Source organism: Crinia signifera, chromosome 2 (genome assembly GCF_055691185.1).
Source record: "Crinia signifera chromosome 2, ASM5569118v1, whole genome shotgun sequence".
NCBI lineage: Eukaryota > Metazoa > Chordata > Amphibia > Anura > Myobatrachidae > Crinia > Crinia signifera.
Window position 1 is genome coordinate 264575254 of NC_139218.1, and position 27883 is coordinate 264603136.

The following is a 27883-nucleotide window of genomic DNA, read 5'->3' on the forward strand; positions in this document are numbered from 1 at the left end:
TTGATTTTAATCAGTTTTAATTACTGTTTAAAGTACAAGTAACAAATATTGCATTCATAATGTGTATGCGGAATGTCCATATTATTTCTATAAAAAATAATATTAGAAACTAGCTTTGTTCCTTTGTTACAGAAACATTAAACTCCTACCTTAGATACATGTCACTTTGTACTTATAGATGGGTTGTGGAAGTACAATATGCTACTTACTTAGGATGGAGGGCCCTATAATCCTCTCTTTATATACCTACTTTGCTTGACAATTATCCCAATTCCACATATTTCATGTAACAGGTATTTTCGCCAAAAATATTCCTCATTTGTAACCAACAGTATATACATCAAAATGATGTTTATTACCCTGTTTAATACACAGGCAAACTGACCTTGGCAGAACACTGCCTCATGCCTGGAACTCTGGTGTCACAGACAGATTTGCGCTCTACTACAGGTGTAGTAACAGTCACTGCACTGACTGACTAAGCAATCACTGTACAGAAGTAAGAAAGTTGGCAGATACTTGGCCTGTATACAATATAGTTAGAATGTATCGTCAATCCCTATGGAGACACTAAAATGCCGCCAGTGTTATGGCTAACCAAAATGAACAAAAAGGAACATCATTATGCATTGAAACGTGCTGCTATACATGTTTTTTTTTTTATTATTATTATGATACTATCACAACTGTGTCACTATAAATGTATCGCCATTTTATTGTCCATAGAACGACTGCAGAACAATGGTATTTTACCTCTATATGTATACAGAAGGTAGTTATCTTAACAATGTGGATAATTATGAAAAATACAAAGTTTAGATTTTATTTATTAAAAATATCATTACATATAAAAATACAATAGTATAATAAATACAAAATATGCAAACAGAAATTAGGCACAAAAATCATTAATGGCGTATCTGCAGAGAGTGCTGTACATACATGTTATGTGCCTGCCTGCCCACATGTCCTGGGTGAGATTACTAGCTATAGGTAATAAATAGTTACAACAGTTTAAAAAGAACATTACCTTTAATCCTGAAAACAAATTATGTGGCGCGGGCACATAGGGCGTGGAGAAATACACACACAGCAACTGATTGAGTCTATGCTAAAGCAATAAAGAGGAATTTGGGTATATAGCAGCGTAAATACACTTCTAAAATAGAATGAACAGTTCTTCCTCACCCACAAATGCCACATTAATATGTACATTAGGGAAAGTGCAGACAGCTCGAGGTAGCAAAAGCATTAATCAAGCAAAATATCAGAAATGTATATTACTCTCAGTAATAACAGTAAGCGTGTGCACTAACTTATAACATATACTTAATTACAAGAAACAGTACTTTGGCAGGGTGCCGAATTCAGTCAGGAGATTTTACTTCTCATGGAACTTGCCCCTTTTTAATAACATTTAAAAAAAAAAAATTTCTCAATATGTACAAAACACTTCACTTGAATGATCAAAATATACAGAGTAGAGAAACACGGCAAGGGAGCTGTAAGACAAGTTACTGTGCTAGCTGTGTTTGCATGCCTTAATACCATAGCAAAGTTCTCAATTAACTGCAGACCTACAACAGCTGAGCCAATAGAATATATGAAGCAGTAAAACAGCAGTGTCCTGGACGCCAGGGATGCCTGTGGGATAGTAGGAGTGCTGCGGAACATTGACAACAGAGGAAACAACATGGTTGGTTCTTACAACTCTTAACAAATTTACTTTATGTACATTTGCAATGGTACCTGCAATAGAATTCAGCTTTGGAAAACAGTAGTCAGTGGACAACCACTCCAAATAATTGAAAACATGTAAAATCGCTCAATCGTACAGATCTTAGTTATGTTTTCCGAGTGTGATTGTTATGGAAAATATCCACCGAAGTTTCATAGCAGGGTCTTAAGTCATAGTCACAGAAGCCTAAGGAAAACCGGCTCTATAGATATAGGGGGGGGGGGGGGAGAAAATTAATTTAGAGTGCTTAAGTAAGCAAGAGACATTTTCATGTATAAAAAACATTTCATATCAAAGCCCAGTCACTAGAAACCTATTATAAACCATTACTACAACACTAAGGAACAATTCAGCTTTTTGTGAACAATATAATGGTAAGGAGTATGAGCTGGGACAAACTATGTTGCAATGTAAGTGATGCAAATAGATTTACTGTTTTTGCATGCAGGGCAAATACTGGCTGCTTTTGCATGTAGCCCACAAATGCCTGGATTTTCAGGCAACAACAAAAAGTTCAGTTTAAACACACTTCTACATCAAAATCTCTCTGTACCTTTTAAATCTGCCCCAACTGCAGTGCAACATGGGATTTACAAATGTGCACAGTTACTGTACTTGCTGTTTTTGGCTTTACTTCCAATTCAGATTCAGCTCTGTGTCCATCATTTCATTACAGAAATATGTACTACTATCTCTAGTCCTAAAATACATACCAACTATGGAATCACATATGTAATATGGATTCAGTATTAAATCCCGGCGGTCGGGATCCCGGCGTTCAGAATCCCGATTGCCGAAATCCTAACAAGGGGGACGGGGACGTGGATCGCCCCCCCTTGCGGGCTCGCTGCGCTCGCCACGCATTGGGCTCGGTGTCTCGCTACGCTCGGCACACTAATTTATTCTCCCTCCGGGGGTGTCGTGGACACCCACAGAGGGAGAAAGTGTCGGGATTCCAGCGTCGGGATTCTGAACGCCGGGATTTACACTGCATCCCATGTAATATAGCTGACATGTCCTATGTGACCACACAAACATGAATGATCCTATGCAGCCTCTTCACTTGAAAAATTAGACTAAGAATTGTGGAAATAGGCCCCAGGAACAGCAGCTGGCTTCAGACTGGGATTACAGTTTCTCACCATCACCAGAATGCTGGTCTTATTTGTGGGAAATCCTGCTGGGTCCCCTATCACAGCTGCCTAGTGTGCACAGAGACCGGGCCGCAGTTGTGACATAGGGCAGTATTCAATGAAAAAAATTTGCCGTGCATGGCGAGAGATTTTTTCTCTCGCCATACACTCGCCCTGTTCCGGAGGGCTCGCTGCCACTCCTGCTCCCTCTATTCAATGTGGTTAAGACTCGCCGCCACTCGCGGCGAGTCTTAACCCCTGCAGCGGACGAGCGTCCGCGGCAGGGAGCCGGGGGACGGTGGCAGCCAGGGAGATCAAAGTCTCCCTGGCTGCCCCAGAACATATGTGGAGGGGAGGTGGGCTCCCCGGGACCCAGGCAGCACAAGCTGCCCCCCCCTATAGCCAGCAGGGGACCCAGTATTCACTGCACCCGATCGTGCATATGTAATGATCGGATGCAGTGAATATATGAATATCTAATGAGCGCTCTGTGTAAAAAAAAAAAAAAAAATTGACCTTTTAGTTTAAAAGTTTAAAAGTTCACATTCCAGCTCTCCATGAAAAGATGGAGAATTGCTACACGGAGAGAGACGGCAAAAATCACTTAGAAAGACGGCGAATATTTCACATTGAATAGAGAGCAAAATGCTCCGTCCAAGGCGAAAAAAAGCACAAATTCGCCCTAAAACAGGGCGAATTTTTCTCATTGAATACTGCCCATAGAGTCTTCTAAAACAGTTTGCTCCTTCCAGATATTATGGTCACAGCTCCCTTTTCCCCACTGACAATATGACTTGGATAGTGTCAATATTATGGTCTGCTCACTACATGGCCAAACTCAAATTAGAGGATCCAAACCCCCATGAACTTCAGGACACTTATATTATCTAGGATTTTCTAATGACACGCATTGAACCACATACAACAACAGAGGCTTGCTGCATGACCCATGAGGTTGGGCAAGCCAGGCATCACAGTTCCTAACAAGAGGCTAGCAAATCTCCTTCTTCAAACAGAATTCTGGCCTGAATTCTGGACACACCTCTATTTTGGGAACAAATAGCTGTCGCCACCCCCTCCCGCCTATAAATGGAAGCAGACTGCAAATCATTGATCTGGTTACCATCTCAGACAAATACTGCACATACAAAAAGTACCAAACACTGTGTGCAACTTGGTTTGAATAGAACAATGACTAGCACAAAGCATCTACAGATGTTTTAAGGATTGCAAGGTGATGCACTCTTGCACAATATTGGTTTCAATAAGAACTAAAGGTGGCCATACACGTTCCGATTACCAGGTGCTTTTTGTGCTAAATCGCATCGCATTGCATGCGTTGTGCATGCCATGTGTGTGCAATGCGATGCGATCAAAAGACAGTACAAAAAGTATGTGCAGCATATACTTTTTTGTACTGTGCGATGAGATTCCGCGGGAGCGCGCACCTCATCCCATAGGATCGCACCGGGAAAATCGGTGCGTGTATGGGCACATTTAAAGTGATACAAAGGGATTTTGGTCAAACATCGCTGCCCAATATATGCATTATATTTTGTGAAGTCATATTATTCTAGTTAAAGCAAATATTTTTTTAGAGGAGGGGCACTACCTATTTTCCGAATTGCAGGAGGGATCTTTGCTAAAGACACAACTTTAACATTGGGACTTTTACAGACAACAAGCCTTTTTTTTGGGGGGGGGGGGGGATATTAAGTGGTACTTACCTGAGGTTTCTTAAAATAGTCAAGGCCCCGTCCAATCTTGATCAGCCAACCATTATTAAATCTGTCAACAATAATGGGAAACAAAAGAAACTTACATAAAAATCAATGCTTTCTTCCACTGTACTCATGGATGCCAAACGCTGGAGGCCAAACGAGTGCTCTGATGCTGCCCGCTACTCCCGTCCCAGCAGTGCAGCTCACAGGTCACGCTACGCAGGCCACACAGCCGCACAGTGCCCTCCCACCCTGACTGAATTGCATTACCTGGCTTCCAGACACCACACGCCCGGCACCCGTCTTCACTGCGTGCCTGCCACCCACCGGCACCTGGCTTCGCCCGCCTGGCTACAAAACACCCGCCCAGCTTCACCGCCCACCCTCCCGGCTGCACCGCACATGTAAGTTACTATGAGGGGGGCCACGGAGGGTTTTTCTTATTAGGGAAGTCAATCCCAGGAATCTCGGGATTGGGCATTTTTCAATCCCGATTTCCGGGATTGAAAAAAATGCCCCGGGATTGGCATCCTTACTCATGGTTCATATGCATGCACAGTCAATCGATAATCGGCCGCCTTAGAAAATGGACTGCAACCAGTTCTGAATAACCCTAAATACCCTGATAGACCAAATGCACAATATTGACTGTGAAACTGGAATGTGAGTCTCTTACTCAGAACAAAAGAAGGACAATTGTGCAGTGACTACTGTACATGGTTATGTATGTCAGAGATTTCTTACCTGATTTCCCGATCATGGATGGTGGAGAAGGTAACCTCTAGCATTACACCATAATCCAGTAGTGAATTTTTGATCTCTTGTAGGCCACACATCTGTTGATCTTTACCATTTTCCTGTGAGCATTATCAAAAAAGATTAAGGTTAGTTGAAAAATGTAATAAATTGTGATAAATTCTGGATCATTTTAAAAGTGCAATGATTTTTACTAGCAAACCACTGCTAGAAAAAGCATGATCGTTTTACATGATGGGCATAAACACGAACAGTGCTAGGTTTTAGAACCTTGCGCACACACATTGGGCCTGATTCAGACCTGGTCGCTGGGTTGTGAATTTTTGTAGCCCAGCAGGTAAATCAGATAAACACTGCCCCAAAAGGACTTCCACCACCCCTATGTATGGCTGTGAATATGATCACAGCCGTGCACAGGGGGAAATCCACATGTCTGGTTTGTATATCAGTGCCGATATACAGACCACACTGTGCTAGAAGCACTACAGCAGACAGCGACTCCCCAGGCAGGGAAGAGGAACTGCATGGGTTTTAAAAGATGGCGGGTGCTAGAATGAACACTATATAATAATCTTTAAATAAATAAATAGGTACTTGTGTATTTTGGCGGCGCCCACGATGAGGATCGCGTCCATCGTGTGTGAAAAATCGGGTCCATCGCGTCGCGTGCATTAACATGGCACACGACGCGACCGACGCGATGGACCCGATTTCTCCATAGGCTTCAATGTTAAAATATTTTAACATTGAAATCGTGTCGGTCGCGTCGGTCTTGTGCCATTAGAATGGCACAAGATAAGATGGACTTGATAAAGTCCATTTTACATGTAATAAAATGGGAAATGGGCCAATATGGCCCATTTTTCATTGTATATGTCCCCGTCATGTCCAAATATAACTGACCCCCCATTGTGAGCGGCACCCCAGTATTGACGTCAACCCGAAGCGTGGCGAGCGCAGCGCGCCCGCGAGGGGCGGCGGTGCGCGTCCTCCGACCTTTTCATACCCCTACTATCCACGTCGGCGTGGAGTTGAGAATAGGGTACTTATGTATTATCTGGGCTCCCATGTTAAATGCGGATCCGATATGATTTCCCGGCGGTCGGGATCCCGGCGGTCGGAATCCCGACACTGGAATCCCGACCGCCGAAATCCCGACAAGGGGGGGACATGGATCGCCCCCCCCTTGCGGGCTCGCTGCGCTCGCCACGCAGCGGGCCCGGTGCCTCGCTACGCTCGGCACGCTATTTTATTCTCCCTCTATGGGTGTCGTGGACACCCACGGAGGGAGAAAGTTTCGGGATTTCGGCGGTCGGGATTCCAGTGTCGGGATTCCGACCGCCGGGATCCCGACCGCCGGGAAATTAACCGCATCCCGTTAAATGCACCCCATTTTTTATACCCCTACTATCCAACTACGCATGGAGTTGATTTTATATAGTGTGGCGAGCGCAGTGAGCCACCGTGCCCGAAGCGTGGCGAGCGCAGCGAGCCCCGCGAGGGGACGCGGTCTCATAAGAAAAACGGGAGCCCAGATATTACATAAGTACTGAGAATAGAATAGTGTGGCGAGCGCAGCGAGCCCGAAGCGTGGCGAGCGCAGCGAGCCCCGCGAGGGGACGCGGATACCTTCACAGCTATACGCGTCCCCTCGCGGGCTTCACAGGTGTCCATGGCGACGCGGACACCTGTGAAGCCCGCGAAGGGACGCGTTTACCTGTGAAGGTATCCGCGTCCGCTCGCCACGCTTCGGGCTCGGTGGCTCGCTGCGCTCGCCACACTATTCTATTCTCAACTCCACGCCGACGTGGATAGTAGGGGTATGAAAAGGTCGTAGGATGCGTACCGCCGCCCCTCGCGGGCTCGCTACGCTTCGGGTTGGCGTCAATACTGGGGTGCCGCTAACAATGGGGGGAATTTTTATTTGGACATGACGGGACCATATACAATGAGAAATGGGCCATATTGGCCCATTTCCCATTGTTTTCTATGTTAGATGGACTTTATCAACTACATTTGATCTTGTGCCATTATAATGGCACAAGTCCGACGCGACCGACAGTATTTCAATGTTAAAAATATTTTAACATTGAAGCCTATGGAGAAATCGTGTCGGTCGCGTCGTGTGCCTTAACTTTAAGGCACACGACGCGACGCGATGGACCCGATTTCTCCATCGGGTTCAATGTTAAAAATATTTTAACATTGAAGCCTATGGAGAAATCGCGTCCATCGCGTCGCGTCCTGTGCCTTAAAGTTAAGGCACACGATGCCCACGACGGGCGCCGCCAAAATACACAAGTACCAATAAATACTATTGGGCTAAAATCAGCATGGATTGCTAATCAGAGAACTCACAGTGCACTGCAAGTTGAAAGATGTCCCTTGCTAAATGGATACAGAATTGCAAATTGATCGCTCATCGCTATCCATTCACAAATCCATGTACAATTCCTGCACCTCTAACGAATTTTTGCCATTTGTAGAATTTTTGAGTAGGCCTAAAGCTTCCACTAATCTGTGACAGGCTGGGAACGGACATCGCTGCATTTTGTTTTAGTCATACTCGCCGGTTTCCACCCTCAAACACCAGCTTCCTGCCAGTCAATCTCTGGCATTTATTCATTTGCATTTTCAGGCGCTATTCCGCTCGCATATGTACGATGCAAATTGTACATATGTGCAGTAATTTGATAATCCATCAATTAACAAATTCTCTGTTTAACCATTGTTACAGCACTGGGAACCCATTGTTTTTCACTATTGTTGCAACCAAAATGGATGTGTACAGATGCACATCAGCTCGCACCTGTGAAAATGTCGAAAACCCATTGTAACAGGCTCACCATTGAATGAGTTTACACTGGCCACAACTTCACAGCCGCCGCGTAGCCCAGGAGGAAAGCCCTGTACACACAAGGTGATTAGCCAGGATCGTCCAGGTTTTTAGTGTGTACAGGGTGATCAATCGCTAGGTGCATGCTCCCCCGGAGCCAGCCCTTAATGGTTGCTTTTGACTTTTCAGTGGTGACTTGTCAGTCAAAACTGAAGATGATGAAACAAAACTATTTAAAAAGTCCCAATGCAAACCGCATTAGCAAATACAGAAGTTAAAACAATGAAGACACATACTGAGCAATAAGATTGTTTTTTATACTCAGCCACACAGCACCTTTTCCATACCATCTGACAACCCTCGTATTTATCACATGAAGAGGAAGTCTTATTCCTACAGTATTGTTCATTCTAGCACCCGCTATATTTGAAAACCCATGCAGTTCCTCTTCCCTGCCTGGGATGTCACTGTCTGCTCTGGTGTTTCTAGCACAGGTCTGGTTTGCATATCAGGGCTAAGATATAGACCACACTGTGCTAGAAGCACTACAGCAGAAGGCGACACCCCAGGCAGGGAAGAGGAACTGCATGGGTTTTCAAATATGGCAGGTGCTAGAATGAACACTACCTACAGCATGCGGGTTTTGCCGTGTGTGGGTCTGCAAACTACATGCATACATATGGAAGGAAACCAAGTAACTTATATGTCCTCACACATCTTTACTACAGTCATGCCATACAGCCCTTCTTGGCATGCCAGGTCACTTAAGAATCTTCTATCATTGGGTTTTTACCTGATAAGTGTCTAGTTGCAAAGCAATGCGACCAGGCCCCAATAGGAGACTGTAGGGAATCATCCGATATGAAACTTGTGCTATATATCATCTGTGAACAAGTGAAGTGCTACCATATGGCAGCTGCAGATTTGTACCAATACAAATTCTGTTCTGCTTTGTATACAGACTCATACACACAATGTACAAGTGTCATAGATCATTATTCATCACAGTCTCCTCATGCGTTCTAGTCACATTGCGTTGTGGTGAAGATGAATCTTTGGAAAAAAAGACATCTGACGATAGCAGAGCTGCATTGGACATGGTGGTTAACTCAAACCAGCCATATCGCACTGGATGACGTATTGAGGTGAGATGCATGAGGACCCACCTGTATATACAGCATGTCTAGCACACAAGTCTATGCAATCAGTTCCAGATTTTTCTATATAATAGAATAGTAATTAAAGCCCATACACACTAGGCGTCTCCGCCAACGCCAATATCAGCAAGTGATGCCGGTTCTGAACTGAGGGACAGTCGTGCGGAGGGGTCATTAAAAAAGTGTGGGAGCGCTAGTGTGTATGGGACTTAAATCTCAGTAATAAAAATGTTAGAATTATTTATAATATAAGATAAAGTGCTCAGTTAAAAAAAGAGACATTCAATTAACATTAAAGACACTATGGTCTTATAAATACAGCATATTATATATATATAAATGTGACTCATTTATTTTGGAAACTCGTCTCTATCTAATATTGTGGAGGGCACCCAGCCGTTGATTGGACGGTTCCAAGTGCCGGCCGTATCCCACTGTGTGTGTGTGTGTGTGTGTGTGTATATATATATATATATAAACATTTTTTTTTTTAAACTCACATCTTCTCTTGAAGTCAATAAATTTATTTTCTTGACTTTTGAAGGACTCTTGATAAGCATTTCACAGAATCGTAGAAAGTTGTACAACTGCAAAAATAAAAGGAGGAAAGAACACTTTTAATTACACCACTTTCACATCGCCGACACGTTTTAAAAACCGGTATTTTAAAACGGGTCAGAGCCTTAACATTGCCGCAGATTACCGTTTTAAATACCGGTTAAGTCTCATTCAACATAGCAGTGAAACCGTTTCAACCCGAACACGTTTCAAGCCAGAGTGTCAACATTGCCTGTCATTTTAAAGGGGAGCTTGTGTTGTTTGCCTGAAATACCGTTTCAGACACATTGTACACATTCACATTGCACAAAAAACGGCAAGGAACCGTGTAGGACTCTGCTTTTTACACGGTTCGAAATGCCAGTTAACTTTAAACGGTAAATCGGCTGTGGTGCATTCACAGTGCAGGCTTAAACGTTTTAAAAAGGGAAAAAAACGGCAATTTACCGTTTTAAAAGTGCGATGTGAAAGGGGTATCAGTGGCATAAAATCCAATAAAAGAAAACACCCATCACCTAATTGTTTATGCTGTACTGTTGTGAAGTGACCCAATTTACAACAAATACTTCAATGGCTAGTCACTGTACCAGCTTGCAGGTTATGGACTATAAATTACCACACAACTGCTAAACGTTTATTTCCTAGAACATTTAGACATTTAGAAAGGATTTGTGCAGCTTTTTAATAGTAGGACACAACCCAGCTTCCCACTAACATAGCTCAATGCTGCCTTTTATAAACAGCACAGATCTCACCTAGATGGGAGAACTGGAATGCATTGGAAGGTAATAAGGACTACTAAAATCCACACATGATAAAACAATATAAACATATGACTAATGCAGACAAATGATGTGAAGGACAAACAAGATTACCATGCTCAATATAACCAGACGGAAAATAATCCTAAAGCCCAGGCATAGAGAGAAGACGGTACTTGTGAGTTATCTGGGCGTCCGATTTTGGTACTAGATCGCATGCGATTTGCATGCGATTTAGCATGCGATTTGCATAAGATTTGCTATTCATTTTAATACCCCACTATCCCCAAAGTGTGTCTATCAACGTGAACCCGAAGCGTGGCGAGCGCAGCGAGCCCGCGAGGGGCGGCGGTACACGTCCTCCGACCTTTTCATACCCCCACTATCCACGTCGGCGTGGAGTTGAGAATAGAATAGTGTGGCGAGCGCAGCGAGCCACCGAGCCCGAAGCGTGGCGAGCGCAGCGAGCCCCGCGAGGGGACGCAGATACCTGTGAAGCCCGCGAAGGGACGCGTTTACCTGTGAAGGTATCCGCGTCAGCTCGCCACGCTTCGGGCTCGCCACACTATTCTATTCTCAACTCCACACCGACGTGGATAGTGGGGGTATGAAAAGGTCGGAGGACGCGTACCGCCGCCGCTCGCCACGCTTCGGGTTCACGTTGATTGCCACGCTTCACGCTAAGGGGATAGTGGGGTAATGATGAATAATGAAACGGATAGCAAATCGCATGCAAATCGCAAGTACCCAAAATCGGGAGCCCGGATAACTCACAAGTACCGAGAAGACTCTCAGGTCATTATTAAGTCCAGCAGTGAAATGCAAATGCCATTAGGGTATTTATTGTAGCCCTGTATTATAGGACAATGGCGACTTGTGATATTTGGCTACATGTTTCTTTAATTTTACCATCATTTGCTTAGTGCTCCTGTAAACATCAACACGTTAGTGGGGTCACTCCTTCCTTTTGGTGCTTATAGACACTTACAGAAGCCCAACAGCAGTGACCTGCTGACTGTGGGGGTTATTCTGATTGATTCGCTCGGATGCGAGTCAACCTAACCCCGCCTTGTGAATGTTGGCTCACTGGCCCACCATTCGCAAAATGCGTTCCTTCGTATAGGCTGCAAATGAATGTTTTGCATAGACATCCATTAGCAGCATGCAGGGGAACGCCCACATCATTCGATGTTCGCTGACCAAAACATCCCCGTGCAAACGAATGGCAGTTGCGAATGGACCTGAATGAGGTCCTGTATGTATATGAAACCTGCTGAAATGAGCAAAAGGCCCGGTTAGGAACCACCACCAAAATACTTCGGAGTCCAAAGGGAAATGATTGTTGTTATTTATATAGTGCATATTCCGCAGCGCATTACAGAGAGTATTTGGACATACATATCAGTCCCTGCGCCAGGGGAGCTTACAATCTATGTTTCCTGCCACATGTACACACAATCACCGTAGGGTTAATTTTGTTGGGCGCTAATTCTGATACCAGTATATTTGGACATGAATGACATTGAATCAATTCACACTCTGTGCAGTATTCAATGCCGGTGCGAGCGGCCGGCGAGGGGGTTAAACTGCGAGGATCACAGAAAACCAGTGATCCTCGCAGTTTAACCCCCGCGCCGGCCGCTCGCACTATGCAACGTTCCGGGGGAATCCTCGCAGTCACAGAACTGCGAGGATTCCCCTAAACTGCGAGAGCCGCGGCTAGTGCAGCAAACTCGCTGTAATTAGCCTCGGCTCTCGCAGCTTTTGGAGGCACATTCGCAAATTCCCCCTCGCTCAAAAAACGGAGCGAGGGGGAATTTGCGAATGAGGGGGGGTCAGTTGAATACTGACAGGGTGAGCGGTGACTGCGAGCAAAAAGTCCTGCTCGCAGTCACCGCTCGCCCACGGCATTGAATATATGCCTTTATATAATAGGTAAAGTGTAAGAAGACTGTCCATAGCCAGCAGCCCTTGTAGTATCTGCCTACATTATATTCTATAGTACTAGTGCAGTTTCTTTCACAATTGGATTTATAAATCTGCCTACTTAAAACGTTTGCTAGCAAGTCCTGGCTGATGGTAAATCTCGCACACTTACTTGATGTGTATGCCGGATGTACGGGTCCTCCACCCACACCTCTGTGAGCATCTCATCCACATATGGCTTGAATAAATTCTCATAGCTATAACCTGTTGCATTTTCTACAATCTTGATTTGTTTGTGATATTTTCCCTCTGCGAGCAAAGTCACGTGTTAGTTCATATTTATCACAGAGATCAACATTGGACAGTGTATGATTTTTGGTAGTAAAAGGTGACTTTTTTCCCATGAACGTTGCGGTGAGTGATGCTCAAAATATCAGCATTTAGTATAAATATATATACAAATACAACCAAGTAAATTTATTGAAGTTAAATATTGCACCCAAAAAAGGAACCGTCGCTGTGAACGGCACTAGCATTTTTAACGAATGTTTTAACCCCTTCCCGACATTTGACGTACATTTACGTCATGGCCGGGAGGTACTTCCCGACACATGGCATAAATGTACGTCATGACTTCTAACTGTCACTGCGTCTAGAGACGCAGTGACAGTTAGGTGATGTCTGCTGTCCCTGACAGCAGACATCCCCCCTCGCCGCCCAGGGGGGGCAGGGGTGCCCCCCCCGGTCGGCGATCGCTGTGATTGGCTGTTCAAATCTGAACAGCCATTCACAGCGTTTCCTGTGTTACCGGCGGCTAAGCCGCTCGGTAACACAGGGATCGGTGGTGATCGGTGCTGTCAGGTACAGCACCGATCACCACCGATGTGCAGCCCACCCCTCGCACCCGCCGGACACTCACCCGGCAGCAGCAGCGGCTCCCACGGCTCCCCCGGAGCGTCTGGAGCGCACGCAGCGCTGCCCTCCTCCCCCCTCCCCCCCGCAGCAGCAGCAGCAGCATCAAGCTGCTGAAAAAGTTGTAAAATAAAATATATGCACTGAAAATATATGTATATATATATATATATATATATATATATATATATATATATACATATATACACACACACACATATATATATATATATATATATATATATATATATATATATATGTGTGTGTATATATATGTATATATATAAATATATATATATATACACATATATATATATATATATATATATATATATATATATATATATATGTGTGTGTGTGTGTGTGTGTGTGTGTGTGTGTATATACCCCACCGATCGCCAGCCCCCCCCCCCCCTCCCACCCGGCAGCCCCCCTCCCTCCCACCCACCCGGCTGCCGCAGCGCCAGCACCCCTCCCACCCCCCCGCCAGCCGCAGCGCCAGCCCCCCTCCCAAAGCTGGTGACTAAAATGGGGTCACTTGTGGTGGGGTTCCACTGTATTGGTGCTTCGGGGGTCTTGCTAATGCGACATAGCACCCACCATTCATTCCGCCACCAAAAATCACTCCTTCCCTTCTGAGTCCTGCCATGCACCCAACTGGTATTTTTTGGTCACACGTGAGGCATTGCCGTACTCGGGAGAAATTGGGGCACAGATTTTGGGGTGCTTTGTCTCCTTCATTCCTTGTGAAAATAAAAAATTTTGAGCCAGAACTGCATTTTTGTGTAAAAAATTACATTTTTTTACACAAAAATGCAGATCTGGCTCAAAATTTTTCATTTTCACAAGGAATGAAGGAGACAAAGCACCCCAAAATCTGTGCCCCAATTTCTCCCGAGTACGGCAATGCCTCACGTGTGACCAAAAAATACCAGTTGGGTGCATGGCAGGACTCAGAAGGGAAGGAGTGATTTTTGGATTTTGCAGCACAGATTCTGGTTGAATGACCCCCGAAACACCCATACAGTGGAACCCCCCCACAAGTGACCCCATTTTGCAAACTACACCCTTCAGGGAATTCATCAAGGGGTATAGTGTACATTTCAAACCCCCCGGGGTTTCACCCATTTTGATACAACTGAGCTGTGAAAATGAAAAATTTATTTTTTTCATTTTCACTGCCCAGTTGTACCACAATTGGTGAAACCCCTGGGGGTTTGAAATGTACACTATACCCCTAGATGAATTCCCTGAAGGGTGTAGTTTGCAAAATGGGGTCACTTGTGGGGGGGTTCCACTGTATTGGTGCTTCGGGGGTCTTGCTAATGCGACATAGCACCCACCATTCATTCCGCCACCAAAAATCACTCCTTCCCTTCTGAGTCCTGCCATGCACCCAACTGGTATTTTTTGGTCAAACGTGAGGCATTGCCGTACTCGGGAGAAATTGGGGCACAGATTTTGGGGTGCTTTGTCTCCTTCATTCCTTGTGAAAATAAAAAATTTTGAGCCAGAACTGCATTTTTGTGTAAAAAATTACATTTTTTTACACAAAAATGCAGATCTGGCTCAAAATTTTTCATTTTCACAAGGAATGAAGGAGACAAAGCACCCCAAAATCTGTGCCCCAATTTCTCCCGAGTACGGCAATGCCTCATGTGTGACCAAAAAATACCAGTTGGGTGCATGGCAGGACTCAGAAGGGAAGGAGTGATTTTTGGATTTTGCAGCACAGATTCTGGTTGAATGACCCCCGAAACACCCATACAGTGGAACCCCCCCACAAGTGACCCCATTTTGCAAACTACACCCTTCAGGGAATTCATCAAGGGGTATAGTGTACATTTCAAACCCCCAGGAGTTTCACCAATTTTGATACAACTGAGCTGTGAAAATGAAAAATTTATTTTTTTCATTTTCACTGCCCAGTTGTACCACAATTGGTGAAACCCCTGGGGGTTTGAAATGTACACTATACCCCTAGATGAATTCCCTGAAGGGTGTAGTTTGCAAAATGGGGTCACTTGTGGGGGGGTACCTAACTTTTAGCATCTTATGGTGCCTAGAAACCTACATGGTTCCTAAAAAATAATCTCATAAAAAGGAGGCTCCAAAATCAAGTAGGTGCTCCTTCTATTATGAAGCCTGTGGTTTGGTCACCGTGCACACTAGGGCCACATATAGGATATTTATGAAAACCAAAGAATTGGGGGAATCAATTTTTAGTCACATTTCTCTAGTAAAATGTACTGTGTTCCTTAGAAAAATGTATTAAATTTGCAAATCTGCAAAAAAAATGAAATTTTGAAATTTCACCTACACTTTGTTTAAATTCCTGTGAAACACCTAAAGGGTTAACAAACTTCCAAAATGCTGTTTTGAATACTGTGAGGGGTGCAGTTTTTGAAATGGCATCATTTATGGGGGTGTCTCACATACAAGTCCCTCAAAGTCACATCAGAACTGAACTGGTCCCTAAAAAAATCAGTGTTTGAAATTTTCTTGAAAATTTGAGAATTTGCTATTCATATTTGAAGCCTCCTAGTGTCCAAAAAAATTAAAAGGAAGTTGAAATAATGATGGCAACATAAAGTAGACATATGGTCTATGTTAGTTATTAACTATTTTGAGTGGTATGATTATTTGTCTCACAAGCAGAAAATTTAACATTTTGCAAATCGCTAAATTTTCCATTTTTTCACGACATTTTGGTATTTTTCACAAAAAAACACAGACTGTATCGACCCAAATTTACCACTAATTTGAAGTACAATGTGTCACGAAAAAACAAATCTCAAAATCACTGGGATAAGTAAAAGCAAAAAAAAGTTATCCCCACTTAAGTGAGACATGTCAGATTTGTCAGGAACGCAAAAACTAGCTCTGTCAGGAAGGGGTTAAAGGACCTCTCACAGCAACATTGGCACTCAAGGGTTAAAATTAACTAATATATGTGACCGGTCATTTGTCAGGTCTCCAGCACCTACCCATTCTAAAACATCAACCATCATACTGACAAAATATATTTACTGATAGAAAGAGCTGTGGTAACATACTCAACGTATTGATAGAAATAAAGGAATTAGTGACAGGGACTCCTGGCCACTACCGCTGGCTTCTATATAGCAGGGCAGTGGCGCATCAGACAGGAAGAAGATATCGTTTTCAAAAAAAGAGGAAAAGGGACTGTGTGGAGAACACACTAGTAATCAATACTACAATAAAATATAACTTTTAATAGATTTTTCGTTAATATTTCCTACATTACTTTATATAGAAAGTTGAAATCACAGTGAAAAATAAAGTTAAAAACATTAACATACAAACACGTAGACACTTAGGGGGAAATTTACTAAGATGTGAAATACATTTCACAGGTCATGTTGCTATGGGCAACCAATCTAAAGCTACTTATTTATTTTCAACCTCTAGGGCAGTCATGTCCAATGTTGGCCCTCCAGATGTTGTGAAACTACACATCCCAGCATGCTTTGCCACAGTTTTGCTATTAGAGAATGCTAAAACTATTGCAAAGCATGCTGGGATGTGTAGTTTCAAAACATCTGGAGGGTCAACGTTGGACATGCCTTCTCTAGGAGATAGTAGACAGGATCTGATTGGTTGCCCATAGTAACATGACCTATGAAGTGTATTTCACATCTTAGTAAATTTCCCCCTTAGTGTGCTCAAAGAAAATAAATGAGTGTATTAAAATTGCACAGAAGTCCACTTGAAAGATGCTTGTTGTGTTATGGCCAGTGATATTGTTCTTGTACGGTAAAGAATCCCCACAGGGTAAATCACATATACCTTTTACAGAATATGGGGTACATTAATTATGGTTTGCGGGTCCAATTTATTTATAAGGTCTCAAGGAAAAATTCCTGTATTTTCTTGATCGTTTTTATATATAATGGACCTTTAGTGCCCTCTGCTGGTTGATTATTGAGGGTATTGCGCTCAAATTTTTAGTAGTATATAGGTCCAACGTATTACAGGGTTTCAGGAAATATCCCTATACTTTATTAGGTCACTTGTATGTAGAATGCACCTTTTCAGTACCCTCTGCTGGTCATTGAGGATATCACACTTGGTTTTTATAGTTTGTATGTAATTTGTGCAGTGGTATAGAACTTTAGTTTATTTTAGGGTTTCAGTGGATATTTCTGTACTTTATCAATCACTGATGTGTATAATGGACCTTTAGTAGCCTCTGCTGGTCACTGAGGATGTCACACTCAGTTTTTATGTGATTATACAGTAGTATACAGGTCACTTATAGAATGGTGGAGCAAAGGACAGGGAGAACCAGGCATGACCCAACTATGGCCCTCCAGCTGTTGTGAAACTACAAGTTCCATCATGCCTTGCCACAGTCTTGCTATTAGGGAATGGTAAAACTATGGCAAAGCATGCTGGGATGTGTAGTTTCACAACAGCTGAAGGGACACAGTTTGGCCAAACCTGATTATAGACTGTGGATGTGCAATGGTAGCTGTCTCCCCAGATCCTCGGCAGGCCAACAGGTTGAGCAGCAGCAATCTCTGCTTTCTCTTCCACTTATGTCAGGGTTGCCGACTTGCAAAAAATCCTCTCCGGGAGAAGCCCGGAGAGGAATATTTCATTACGAGTTTGGGGGCGGGGCTTAATGGTGACGTCATTAAGCCCCACCCCCATTACGGCAAATAGCCGAAATAACTGATCTCCATGGAGGGGGCGGGGCTAAAATGACACGATTGTACCATTTTAGCTCGGCCCCCTCCTCTGAGACCCGCGGATTGCGGCATTTAAATGCCGCGATTGGGGGGGGGGGGGGCCTCAGTGGGGGTCCCCCTGATTCCGGGAGGGTTGCCCATCCTTCCGGGGGCTGGGAGTGGGGACCCGATTTTCGGGAGACTCCCGCAAATTCCGGGAGGGTCGGCAACCCTGACTTATGTAATTAGAAATATTTAATTGATGCAAAACAGACATCTTAAAAGAAGCAGTTTGGAGCTGAAAAAAAGTCCCCCTCTTCAAGTGCAAAAACAAGTTGATACATCTTCCTACATGTAAAGAGGATTTTTTATCCACGAAATATCTTCTATTTGTAAAATGTTACCCAATGTGTCTCTGCTTCAGTGAAATAGGCCTAATCTAATGAGCATGCTGTGAATCAAGAATGAGTGGGTGGTGTAGCATTGCTCACTTCTGCCTTTACAGATTGTATTTGGGTTTGAGGAGACCTGTTAAGCAGTCACGCCGCTCCCTCCTGAAGAGATGTACTGACTGGAAAATTCCACACCCACGCCTTTCTCATTGTTCTAAAGATAGGCCGCACACAAATAACCTGCACTGGTATAAAGTATAATTATGTATAGCAGAAATAAACAAATTCACCTTCCTGCTCCTTTATTACATGATGTTTAATTTGCTCAGCTCGGTCCATGTAACTTCTGAGCTTCTGTCTGTAGTGAGCCTTCTTGGTTTCATCTTTAGTGCCTGCAAGAAGCAGATTAAAATACCATGTGATGCTCTGTGCAGAGGATTCCTTGTTAGCATAAAAGAAACAGTTAAATGTATCCTGCACATATCTATAATAGAAGACAGATCATCTTAACATATAAAGCAAATGGATGTGTTATGTATCATATCAGAACACACTTCTTACTGTATATGCAAATTATTTACTACATTTATATAACCTAGACCAGGGATGGGGAACCTCCGGCCCTCAAGCTGTTGTTGAACTACACATCCCAGCATGCTTTGCAACAGTTTTAGCATGGCCAAATGCAAAACTGTAGCAGGCCATGCTGGGATGTGTAGTTCAACAACATCTGGAGGGCCAAAGGTTCCCCATCCCTGGTCTAGACTCATAAACATACATACATTATTTATGTAAACACTTCTAAGAGTGGAACTCATCTTACAACACTGCTACTACCTGAAAGCCCTCCCCTTACTGCAGGGCAATGATGATGTCAGAAAGATCCGCATTGAAACATTGCAGGGAAGAGGGGGAACGTGTATTAATGGTGCTCAGGGGTGTCTTTGATAAGAGGGGATTATTCTTATTTTTGTGAATTTTAAAACTTTTTTTTCTGCTTACCAATTGTTTTCAGTACTGGTGATACTGTGATCTCTATACACTGTTATGATTATATTCAAGTGATGTCTGTGTAGAAAGAACAGGACTTTGGTACTTACCGATAAATCCCTTTCTCTGAGTCCATAAGATACACTGGGAGTATTAACAATCAGGTATAGATGTGTGATTGGTGGAGCCGGCACTTCAAATTTATCAGTGTGTGATTGGCTCCTTCCCCTCTATACCCTCCCCCAGACCAGGTATGAAACTGTGCCCAAGCAGAGACGGCAATACGAACACTAATGCCCCTTTCAGACCGCACTTTGTAAACGGTATATTGCCGTTTTTTTACCGTTTTAAAACGGTAATCTGTGCGGTCTGAAAGGTGCAGGACCACTTAACCGGTTAGAAAATACCGTTTTTTCTAACCGGTTAAAATGCAGGGTCCTACCCGTTTCAGAACCGGTATTTTAGGCTCAAAATCGGCTCTGAAACGGTATTTAGGACCCAGCCAATGAGCTGGGTCCTAAATTCAGCGCAGTGAATATTTAATGAGCGCTCATTAAATATTCACAGCACTGGAGCCGCCCCGCGCCCCCTCCCGCGACTTTTGGAAAATGGCTGCCCCCATACGAAAGAAAGTTTTTTTAAACAGGTTTTCCTATGGGGCAGCCATTTTCTGAAAGACACTTTTTTTTCATAAGTGCTTCCGACCATACTCAACTGCAGTGCCGGGATCCACAACGGAGGTACCGGCTGCACGGGGGGTAGGTCGACACGGGGGGGGGGGGGGGGGGGGGGTGTCGACACGCACGCGGGGGGGCGGGGGGAGCTGCTCGGAGGGGAGGGCTGAAGGCTGCACTGGCTTTGACCCTGTATTTGGAAAGTTTCCAAAAACGGGTCTGCCAGTGTAAAAAAAATCGGCACTTAAACGGTAATATACCGTTTAAGAGCTGCGGTGTGAAAGGGGTTTTATCTGGCAGACCTGTTTTTGGAAACGTTTTCAATTACAGGGTCAAAGCCAGTTATGCGGTCTGAAAGCAGCATGACGGAGGATATACAACAGAACCACAGAAACACACATGTACACACCATGACTACAGGCAAAAATTGTACTTAGGCACACATAAGAACACCTACCAGTTGCTGGAAGAAAAGCGTAGGATGGGCGTCCAGCGTATCCTATGGACTCAAAGAAAGGGATTTATCGGTAAGTACAAAAACCCGGTTTTCTCTTTCTTCCATAAGATACGCTGGGAGTATTAACAATGGGGACATCCCAGAGCATACCCCCACAGGTGGGAGAGCGCTGACAATCCTGCAAAGATCTCCTGGACAACTGACTGACAAATGTCGCTAAACGTGTACACACAATATAATATTTAAAAAGTATGCGTGCCCGCCAATGAAGCGGCACGACACTAACAGAACGTAGACACCCCATAGGGCAATCGGTCAAGAAGAAACCACTTATGGGAAGAAGCGAAAACCAAAACAGAAAATGGAATATAGGGAGATTTTCTTTTAGATGTGGAGGATGGCGACTAGTGGCATGTAATAGAGAATTTTTGTCCGTAGCCTTCCGAAAGTTTAGTTCCCAAGCCATGAACCTCACGATAAATCGTGACATCCCAAAAATGAACCTCAAAACAATTAAAATCAAAAGTGAAGCGAATCAGTGTCTCTAGGCTGATATGAGGTTGATATACACGCTAAATTGTCGTAAAATCTCACGATTATAGTTAGACCAGTCCTGAACCACCAGATCCTTTATTGGCCTATTTGAAGACCAGAGTCATTGGCCATCAGTGTTCTCAAGGCCTTGCATTATGAAGGCTGTAAATGATCAAATCTATCAGTGTTGATAAGGGGAGTGCTGGTATTTAAAGGAGTGAAAACAGCCCGATTCGCCGAAAAAAAAAACAGAGAATTGGGAGCATTGAATACTGGCCATAGTCTCAGTTAGGTGTAAATATGTTTTAACACTGAGATTTATGCTAACCGGATCAAACATACTAGGTTGTTTGAAAATTGGCATCATTGTTGTAGCTTTATTCTCACCAAAGTATTCTTTTAAATTAAGTTTTCTACCAAATTTAAAGTGATCACAGGTTGGCACAAATGAAAGACCGATCGAATCTCTGCAGATGATAATTGTTAACTAGATAGATTTATTACTGAATCTTAAGGCTTCTTATTCCTGCCTTTCCTTCTTCTTGTAGTGGCCGCCCCGCCTTGATGGATATTGGGCTTGTCTCCTGGAGGGGGATGCTTTTTTGATCTGGTATCGCAAAAAAAATTATCAGAAAGGGGTTTTATGCCTGAACTCAGTGGTTGTTCCCCGTCACCTCGTTATAATACTGTTTCTGGCGGACATCGAAAGATGTGGGAGGTTCCCCCTGCTCTGCGAATGGATGTTACTGTGTAACAACCATTCGCAAGCCCCTACAAGTCCACGACCCCCATAGAGGGAGAATAGAACCTGTGGCGAGCGCAGCACCGGCAGTCGGGATTCTAACATCGGGATCCCCCGTCGGACTGCCATACTACACCCAAAGGACACACCACATGTGGAAGTAACTAGGTAGTTATTTTAGGCACTGCCATTGCTGGTATTCAACTGTGATTGATAGAAAACAATTGTTATATTGTTATATGAGACTGCACATGACAGTGGTTGGTAGCACAGTGCACTACTATAGAAGGGATTCCATTGGAGCAAAGCAATTGACAGTGGTCTCACACTATGGCCCTTATTCTAGTTCACTCGCAGAGGCAAATTCCTTCTCAAATGGGCAGAACCATGTGCACTGTAGGTGGGGCAGGGGTGTAACTTGTGCAGAGAGAATTAGATTTGGGCGACAATTTGTTTCTGTGTAGGGTAAATACTGGCTGCTTTATTTCTACACTGCAATATAGATCTCACTTTGAAGTACAAACCCCACCCAAATCTAACTCTCTGCACAAGTAACATTTGCCCCACCTGCAGTGCACATGGTTTTGTCCATTTGATAATGAATTTGCCTCTGCGAGTGAACCAGAATAAAGCCCTATTTCAAAACCACTTTAAATCAGGCCCTATATAATCATGCTTGTGACCAAAGACCAAAGATTGCCACCATGCATCAAGCTCAGTGCTTTTTGCATAATCTTATGAAATGATTTTCACATGAAAGCATACAGTACATTGATACAGAAACAGAAGAGGACAAAGTCACTGATGCTGAAGAAATGGAGGGTGTGAAGGTGACCATAGAAAGAGAGCGAGAGAGACACACACACACACACACACAATGGGACTAGTTAGCAATACCATCCAGGCCTCCTGGCACCTGTATTTGGTAATAAGGGTAAGAATGTATGCAGCCTGTATCCTAGAAAGGTGCCGCCTTGAGCTGGTCATCAAAGTGTGAGAAAATGTCTGGTTGCAGGGGGGGTTTCTTAAGGGGTGGGACGAGGATCGTTGCTAGATACTAGTGGCTAAAGGAGCTCTGATCACATGACATTCAATGCCAGGGTGCCAAGAAGAGGAGCAAGGTTGGTAGCCTAGCACTGTCACTATCTAGCAAGTAGCAACCAGGTGGTGAGCGGAGCGAGGCCACAAGGGTAGATTTGTGCTCCCATGTTCGTACTTTGCTCCTCACCATTGTGCCATGTCATGTGCTTGTGATGTCAGGGATCTCTTAGTCCACTAGGATCTAGTCTTAACCATGAGATCAGGGCGTGTTTGAGGAAAGGGGGAGCTGAGCTAGAAGAGACAATAGGGTTGTGACTAGTTCCCCATCGCCATAAGGACCTGGGGAGGAGAGGAAGGGCAAGGTCGGAACAGGGACCCAAACGGACGCTCGCCACGCTTCAGGCACGGTGGCTACTAAAGGCAATCCGTGGTGGTGTGGATAGTGAAGGAGCAAGCCCTCCGGCTAGTATTTTAAGGTAATCTCTTACCCTGCTCTACACCATGATGCTTGTTGTCACACGGTACGATGACATCATAGGGTCCTTTCGGCAAAGGGGAACTAGTTGCTACCGAGACAATAGGGTTAAATTTACTAAGATGTGTATTCTACTTCACATGTGATGTTGCTATGGGCAACCAATCAGATCCTGTCTACTATCTTCTAGAGCAGTGGTTCTCAACCTTTTTTCTCTCCCGTACCCCTTGATTAGGCATTTTATTGATGAGTACCCCTCCTCTCAATTTAAAATATATACAGTACTTACAGGTGGAGTGGAAGTGAGCGGTATGCGTATCCTTATATTAAGGAGTAGCGGACAGGAATCGTGCCCTTCCGTGTCTGGCCGCTGGTTGTGTATTGTCTCCAGGGTTCCCACTTACACCTGAAGGATTAATGCCGCTGCTTCTTCCATCCGTGTCAGTGCAGGGCAGATGATCGCTGATGTCTGAGGGCAGCATGGGTAGCTCCCATTGGATTGCTGGTCAGGCAAAAGCACAATGAGATGCTGATGACGCTGAAGACAGAATCATAAGTGCCCCAACATGGTTCTTCTCCATAGCATTGGGTCTTCTTCTTCTGCCATCAAAAGACTTTTTTTCATCTTCCGCATTACCAATAATATTTTCAAGTACCCCCAACTGGTCTGCAGAGTACCCCCAGGGGTACCAGTAACCCAGGTTGGGAACCACTGTTCTAGAGGGTGCTAAATAAATAAGTAGATTCTGATTGGTTGCCCATAGCAACATCACATGTGAAGTAGAATACACATTTTAGTAAATTTTTCCCAATAGTAAGAACTAGGTACGTTTCTGTTCAAAGTGACAAGACAATGGGGCAGATGAACTAAGCCTTGGAAGGAGAGATAAAGTACCGGCCAATCAGCTCCTGTGATATTACTGTCTGGGATTAAAAAAGGAAATGATTTGGCTGATTGGTAGTTTATCCCTACACTTTATCACTCTCCAAGGCTTAGTAGTACATGTGGCAAAGATAAAGCTCCAAGTATGAGGGTTTACACTTGCTCTGTACTGCGCAGAGGGACTATACAGGAAGTAATAATAATGCACTGACCCTTGAGGACCTGTAGCAGTAGCTGGATGCCTTCCTGGTAGCAAACCAGACTATCCTGGTAGCGGCCGCTCCCGTCCAGCTCCACTGCCCGCCTGAGCACTACCCCTGCCGAGGTCTCCACACCGGTCAGCGCGGACATACCGGGAGCGTGGGATCACTATGTGGCGGTCCTCGGTGCATACAGCGCGACACCCACCCGGACACACGCAGCTCTATGCACCGCGTCTTACTCCCGTCCTGTTGCTGCTGCTTATTATTGATATGGCTTATTATTACCACCAGTGTTTACCCTCCGATAATATGGCGCCGGCGCTACGGCATCTGGAGACATCCGCAGACTGCGTATTCCACTCTCCGTGTTACTCCCATTGAAGTGTATGGGGACGCTGCCCTGATGACGCACTATTACTGAGCCCACACTGCCGGACGCCAGCAGCGGGGAGTGCAAGGAGCGGGCGCGGTGACCTTCAGTCCTGTGCAGGTATCCCATAGCACTCCATTATGGTTATGCATAATCCCCTTCCTGGCATTACACCCTTACATTGTGTGAACTGCTAGGGTCTGTGCCCTTGTAGCACAGTCCTATAGAAGCAGTAGGAACAGGCACTGGGGAGGATGACAACACTGGGACATCACTGCGTTTATATGCGCCATGATCGTGAATTAGACGCTTGTGTATGGTGATGGGCTTGCACCAATCACCACGGAAGTCGCATGTGGTGATTGGTGCTTCAACAATGAGCGCTGCTATATCTCTCTATATATGGGGCAGTCAAGATGCCACTGTTCACTATACCAACACTGATGCCAGAATCCCAACAGCAATCAGGTTGCTGGAGCCAGAATCCCAATTGCTTGTATGCAGGGGACCACAAGTTTAAGTCTGGGGATTGATGGTAGGGGTTTAGGGTTAAAGGGGAAGGTAAGGGTTAGACTGCAGGGAGGGAAGAATTTAGGATTAGGCACTTAAGGGAAGTTATGGTAAGACTGTGTGTGTGTGTGTGTGGGGGGGGGGGGGTAGTAGTTGAGGAGGGGATGCCGGCGTCTGTATTTTTTTCCCCGTAACCTGACTGTCAGGTCAGTATGCATCTCACACACTGACACGCTGCTGTAGCACATTGCATGCTTCTTGTACTATATTCAAAGTGATCTAGTACAAAAAGTATGTAGCACATCACTCAATGTATGGGCACCTTTACTTGCAGGTGGCAGTCACAATATACTATACTGTGCACAAACAGGAGAGCCAAGTCCTCCAAGCAGTCTTGCTCCACATGCTGCCTGCGAGCCCTCCTTCCGCTTCCCTCTAACAGCTTGCGATACCAGCCAGTCACTGAGCTGCAGGCTGCTGCCTTCACAGTATTTGGCAGCTGAGCCGCAACTCAGCTGCCCTTCTATGCCGCTCCGGCTTAGCTGTCACTCAGTGAAGTACAGAGCTGGGATTGCAGCACTGCAGATCGGATCCATAAGAGATCCAGGTGTACTGAACTCTCCGGCTCTGGGAACAGGAACTGACCCCAGCTGGTGTTTGCTTGTGACCCCAATATCCGCTAATGGGCCAATCCAAGTGTACAGGCTTCTCTGTGTGGGAATGCTGAAGCTGTGACCTCTGTCCCTTACCATCTGTGGTACTCTCCCGGCAGATCTCCTGATGGACATGGTTTCCCCCTATCTCCATTAGTCGACTCATAACTCATAACTTCGATATAAAATGTTAGGAATAAGCATACGATCAAAGTTTAATATTTCAGCAAATTATTATGGTTTGTCTGGAGACCTCCATCAGATAGTGCTGTATATTTCTAATTCCTAAATGTTGCTATCTCTGGATTTTATCTGTGTTGCAGGGAAGAAGATAGTGGAGAATGGTGCTGGCTTGCTGCAGTGTTGTGCGGAAAGGAGCGCTGGGACTGAGGGTAAGCATTACCATGTCATAACAAAGGGGATGTTACATTGTCACACACAAAAATCACCAATCTCTGAATGACAAGGAAAATTTGGTACTTATGTAGTATCTGGGCGCCCGATTTTTTGATTGTATGCCTTAACTTAAGGCATACAATCAGTGCGATGCGATATCGCATGCGACCATATTGCATGCGATGCGATGCGATGACCCGATTTTCCCATAGGATTCAATGTTAAAATGGACTGAGTCCATTTTAACATGGAATTCAATGGGAAAAAGGGGTCCTTTTCATACCCCTACTATCCAAGTGGGCATGGAGTTGGATATAAACCTGTAGCGAGCCACCGCGCCCGAAGCGTGGCGAGCGAACGGTATTCTGTGTCCCCTCGCAGGGCTCGGTGGCTCGCTACGCTCGCCACAGGTTTATATCCAACTCCATGCCCACTTGGATAGTGGGGCAAGGAACAGGACCCCTTTTTCCTATTGAATTCTATGTTAAAATGGACTCAGACCATTTTAACATTGAATCATATGGAAAAATCGGGTCCATCGCATCGCATCGCATCCGATTTGGTCGCATGCGATGCGATGTGCCCGATCCGACCCGATTTCTAAATCGGGCGCCCAGATACTACATAAGTACCGAAAATTTTACTCAATTTGTTTTTTTTTGGCCTGTGTACTATGGGGGTTATTCTGGTTCACTCGCAAAGGCAAATTCCTTCTCAAATGGACAAAACCATGTGCACTGCAGGGGGAGGTGTAACGTGCAGATAAATTTAGATTACATATTTTGTTTCTGTGCAGGGGAAATACTGACTGCTTTATTTTTACACTACAATATAAAACCCCACCCCAATCTAATTCTCTCTGCACAAGTTACATCTGTTCCCCTGGAACAGTGAATAGGGTGAGTGGCCGGCGTGGAGTTTGAATGGCGAGGGTAGAGTAAAATGTTCCTTGTCATTCAGAGATTGGTGATTTTTGTGTAAATTAAGGGGGAACTTTGCTGAGATGGGAATAAGAATTCACATGTGATGTTGCTATGGGCAGACAATCAGATTATGTCTACTATCTTCTAGAGCAGTGATGGCTAACCTTGACACTCCAGCTGTTGTTGAACTACACATCCCAGCATGCCCTGCATCAGTTTTAGCATGGCTAAATAGTAAAACTGTAGCAGGGCATGCTGGCATGTGTAGTTAAACAACAGCTGGTGTCAAGTTTAGCCATCACTGTTCTAGAGGCTGCTTAATAAAGAAGTAGATTCTGATTGGTTGCCCGTAGCAACATCACATGTAAAGTCTAATTCCCATCTTAGTAAATTTCCCCCTAAGGGGTATATTCAATGACTTTTGCAAACTGTGACAGTATTTAACTGA

The 27883-nt window shown here is 44.5% G+C and overlaps 2 protein-coding genes across 3 annotated transcripts in view; one reads left to right on the forward strand and one right to left on the reverse strand.

Annotated features, from left to right (window-relative positions):
* On the reverse strand, positions 1-24987 carry MITD1 (microtubule interacting and trafficking domain containing 1). Its single transcript, XM_083168512.1, has 7 exons — positions 24593-24987; positions 18875-18976; positions 12759-12895; positions 9842-9928; positions 5337-5449; positions 4599-4659; positions 1-1940 (listed from the first exon to the last, which is right to left on the reverse strand). Exons 1-7 carry the CDS (start codon positions 24729-24731, stop codon positions 1845-1847), a joined length of 735 nt encoding a protein of 244 aa, XP_083024638.1. The 5' UTR covers positions 24732-24987; the 3' UTR covers positions 1-1844.
* Positions 24920-27883, forward strand: part of MRPL30 (mitochondrial ribosomal protein L30) — a 9399-nt gene continuing 6435 nt past the window's right edge. Inside the window, exons 1-2 of one of the 2 annotated variants that reach the window (XM_083168518.1) lie at positions 24920-25073; positions 26440-26508. In XM_083168518.1, coding sequence (XP_083024644.1) covers positions 26458-26508 — 51 coding nt within the window. In that variant the 5' untranslated portion in view covers positions 24920-25073; positions 26440-26457. The remainder of the gene's footprint in view (positions 25074-26439; positions 26509-27883) is intronic. The other variant, XM_083168517.1, reaches the window with a different exon arrangement.

What these genes read in the sequence shown, in the direction of transcription:
- MITD1 (XM_083168512.1), bottom strand. Translation starts at nt 24,731, where the DNA reads ATGTCCGCGCTGACCGGTGTGGAGACCTCGGCAGGGGTAGTGCTCAGG. An exon ending in ACATCCGGCATACACATCAA is followed by an intron (nt 9,929 to 12,758) that starts GTAAGTGTGCGA and finishes TTATTTTTGCAG; the next exon opens with TTGTACAACTTTCTACGATT. An exon ending in TATTGACTTCAAGAGAAGAT is followed by an intron (nt 5,450 to 9,841) that starts GTGAGTTTAAAA and finishes TAATGCTCACAG; the next exon opens with GAAAATGGTAAAGATCAACA.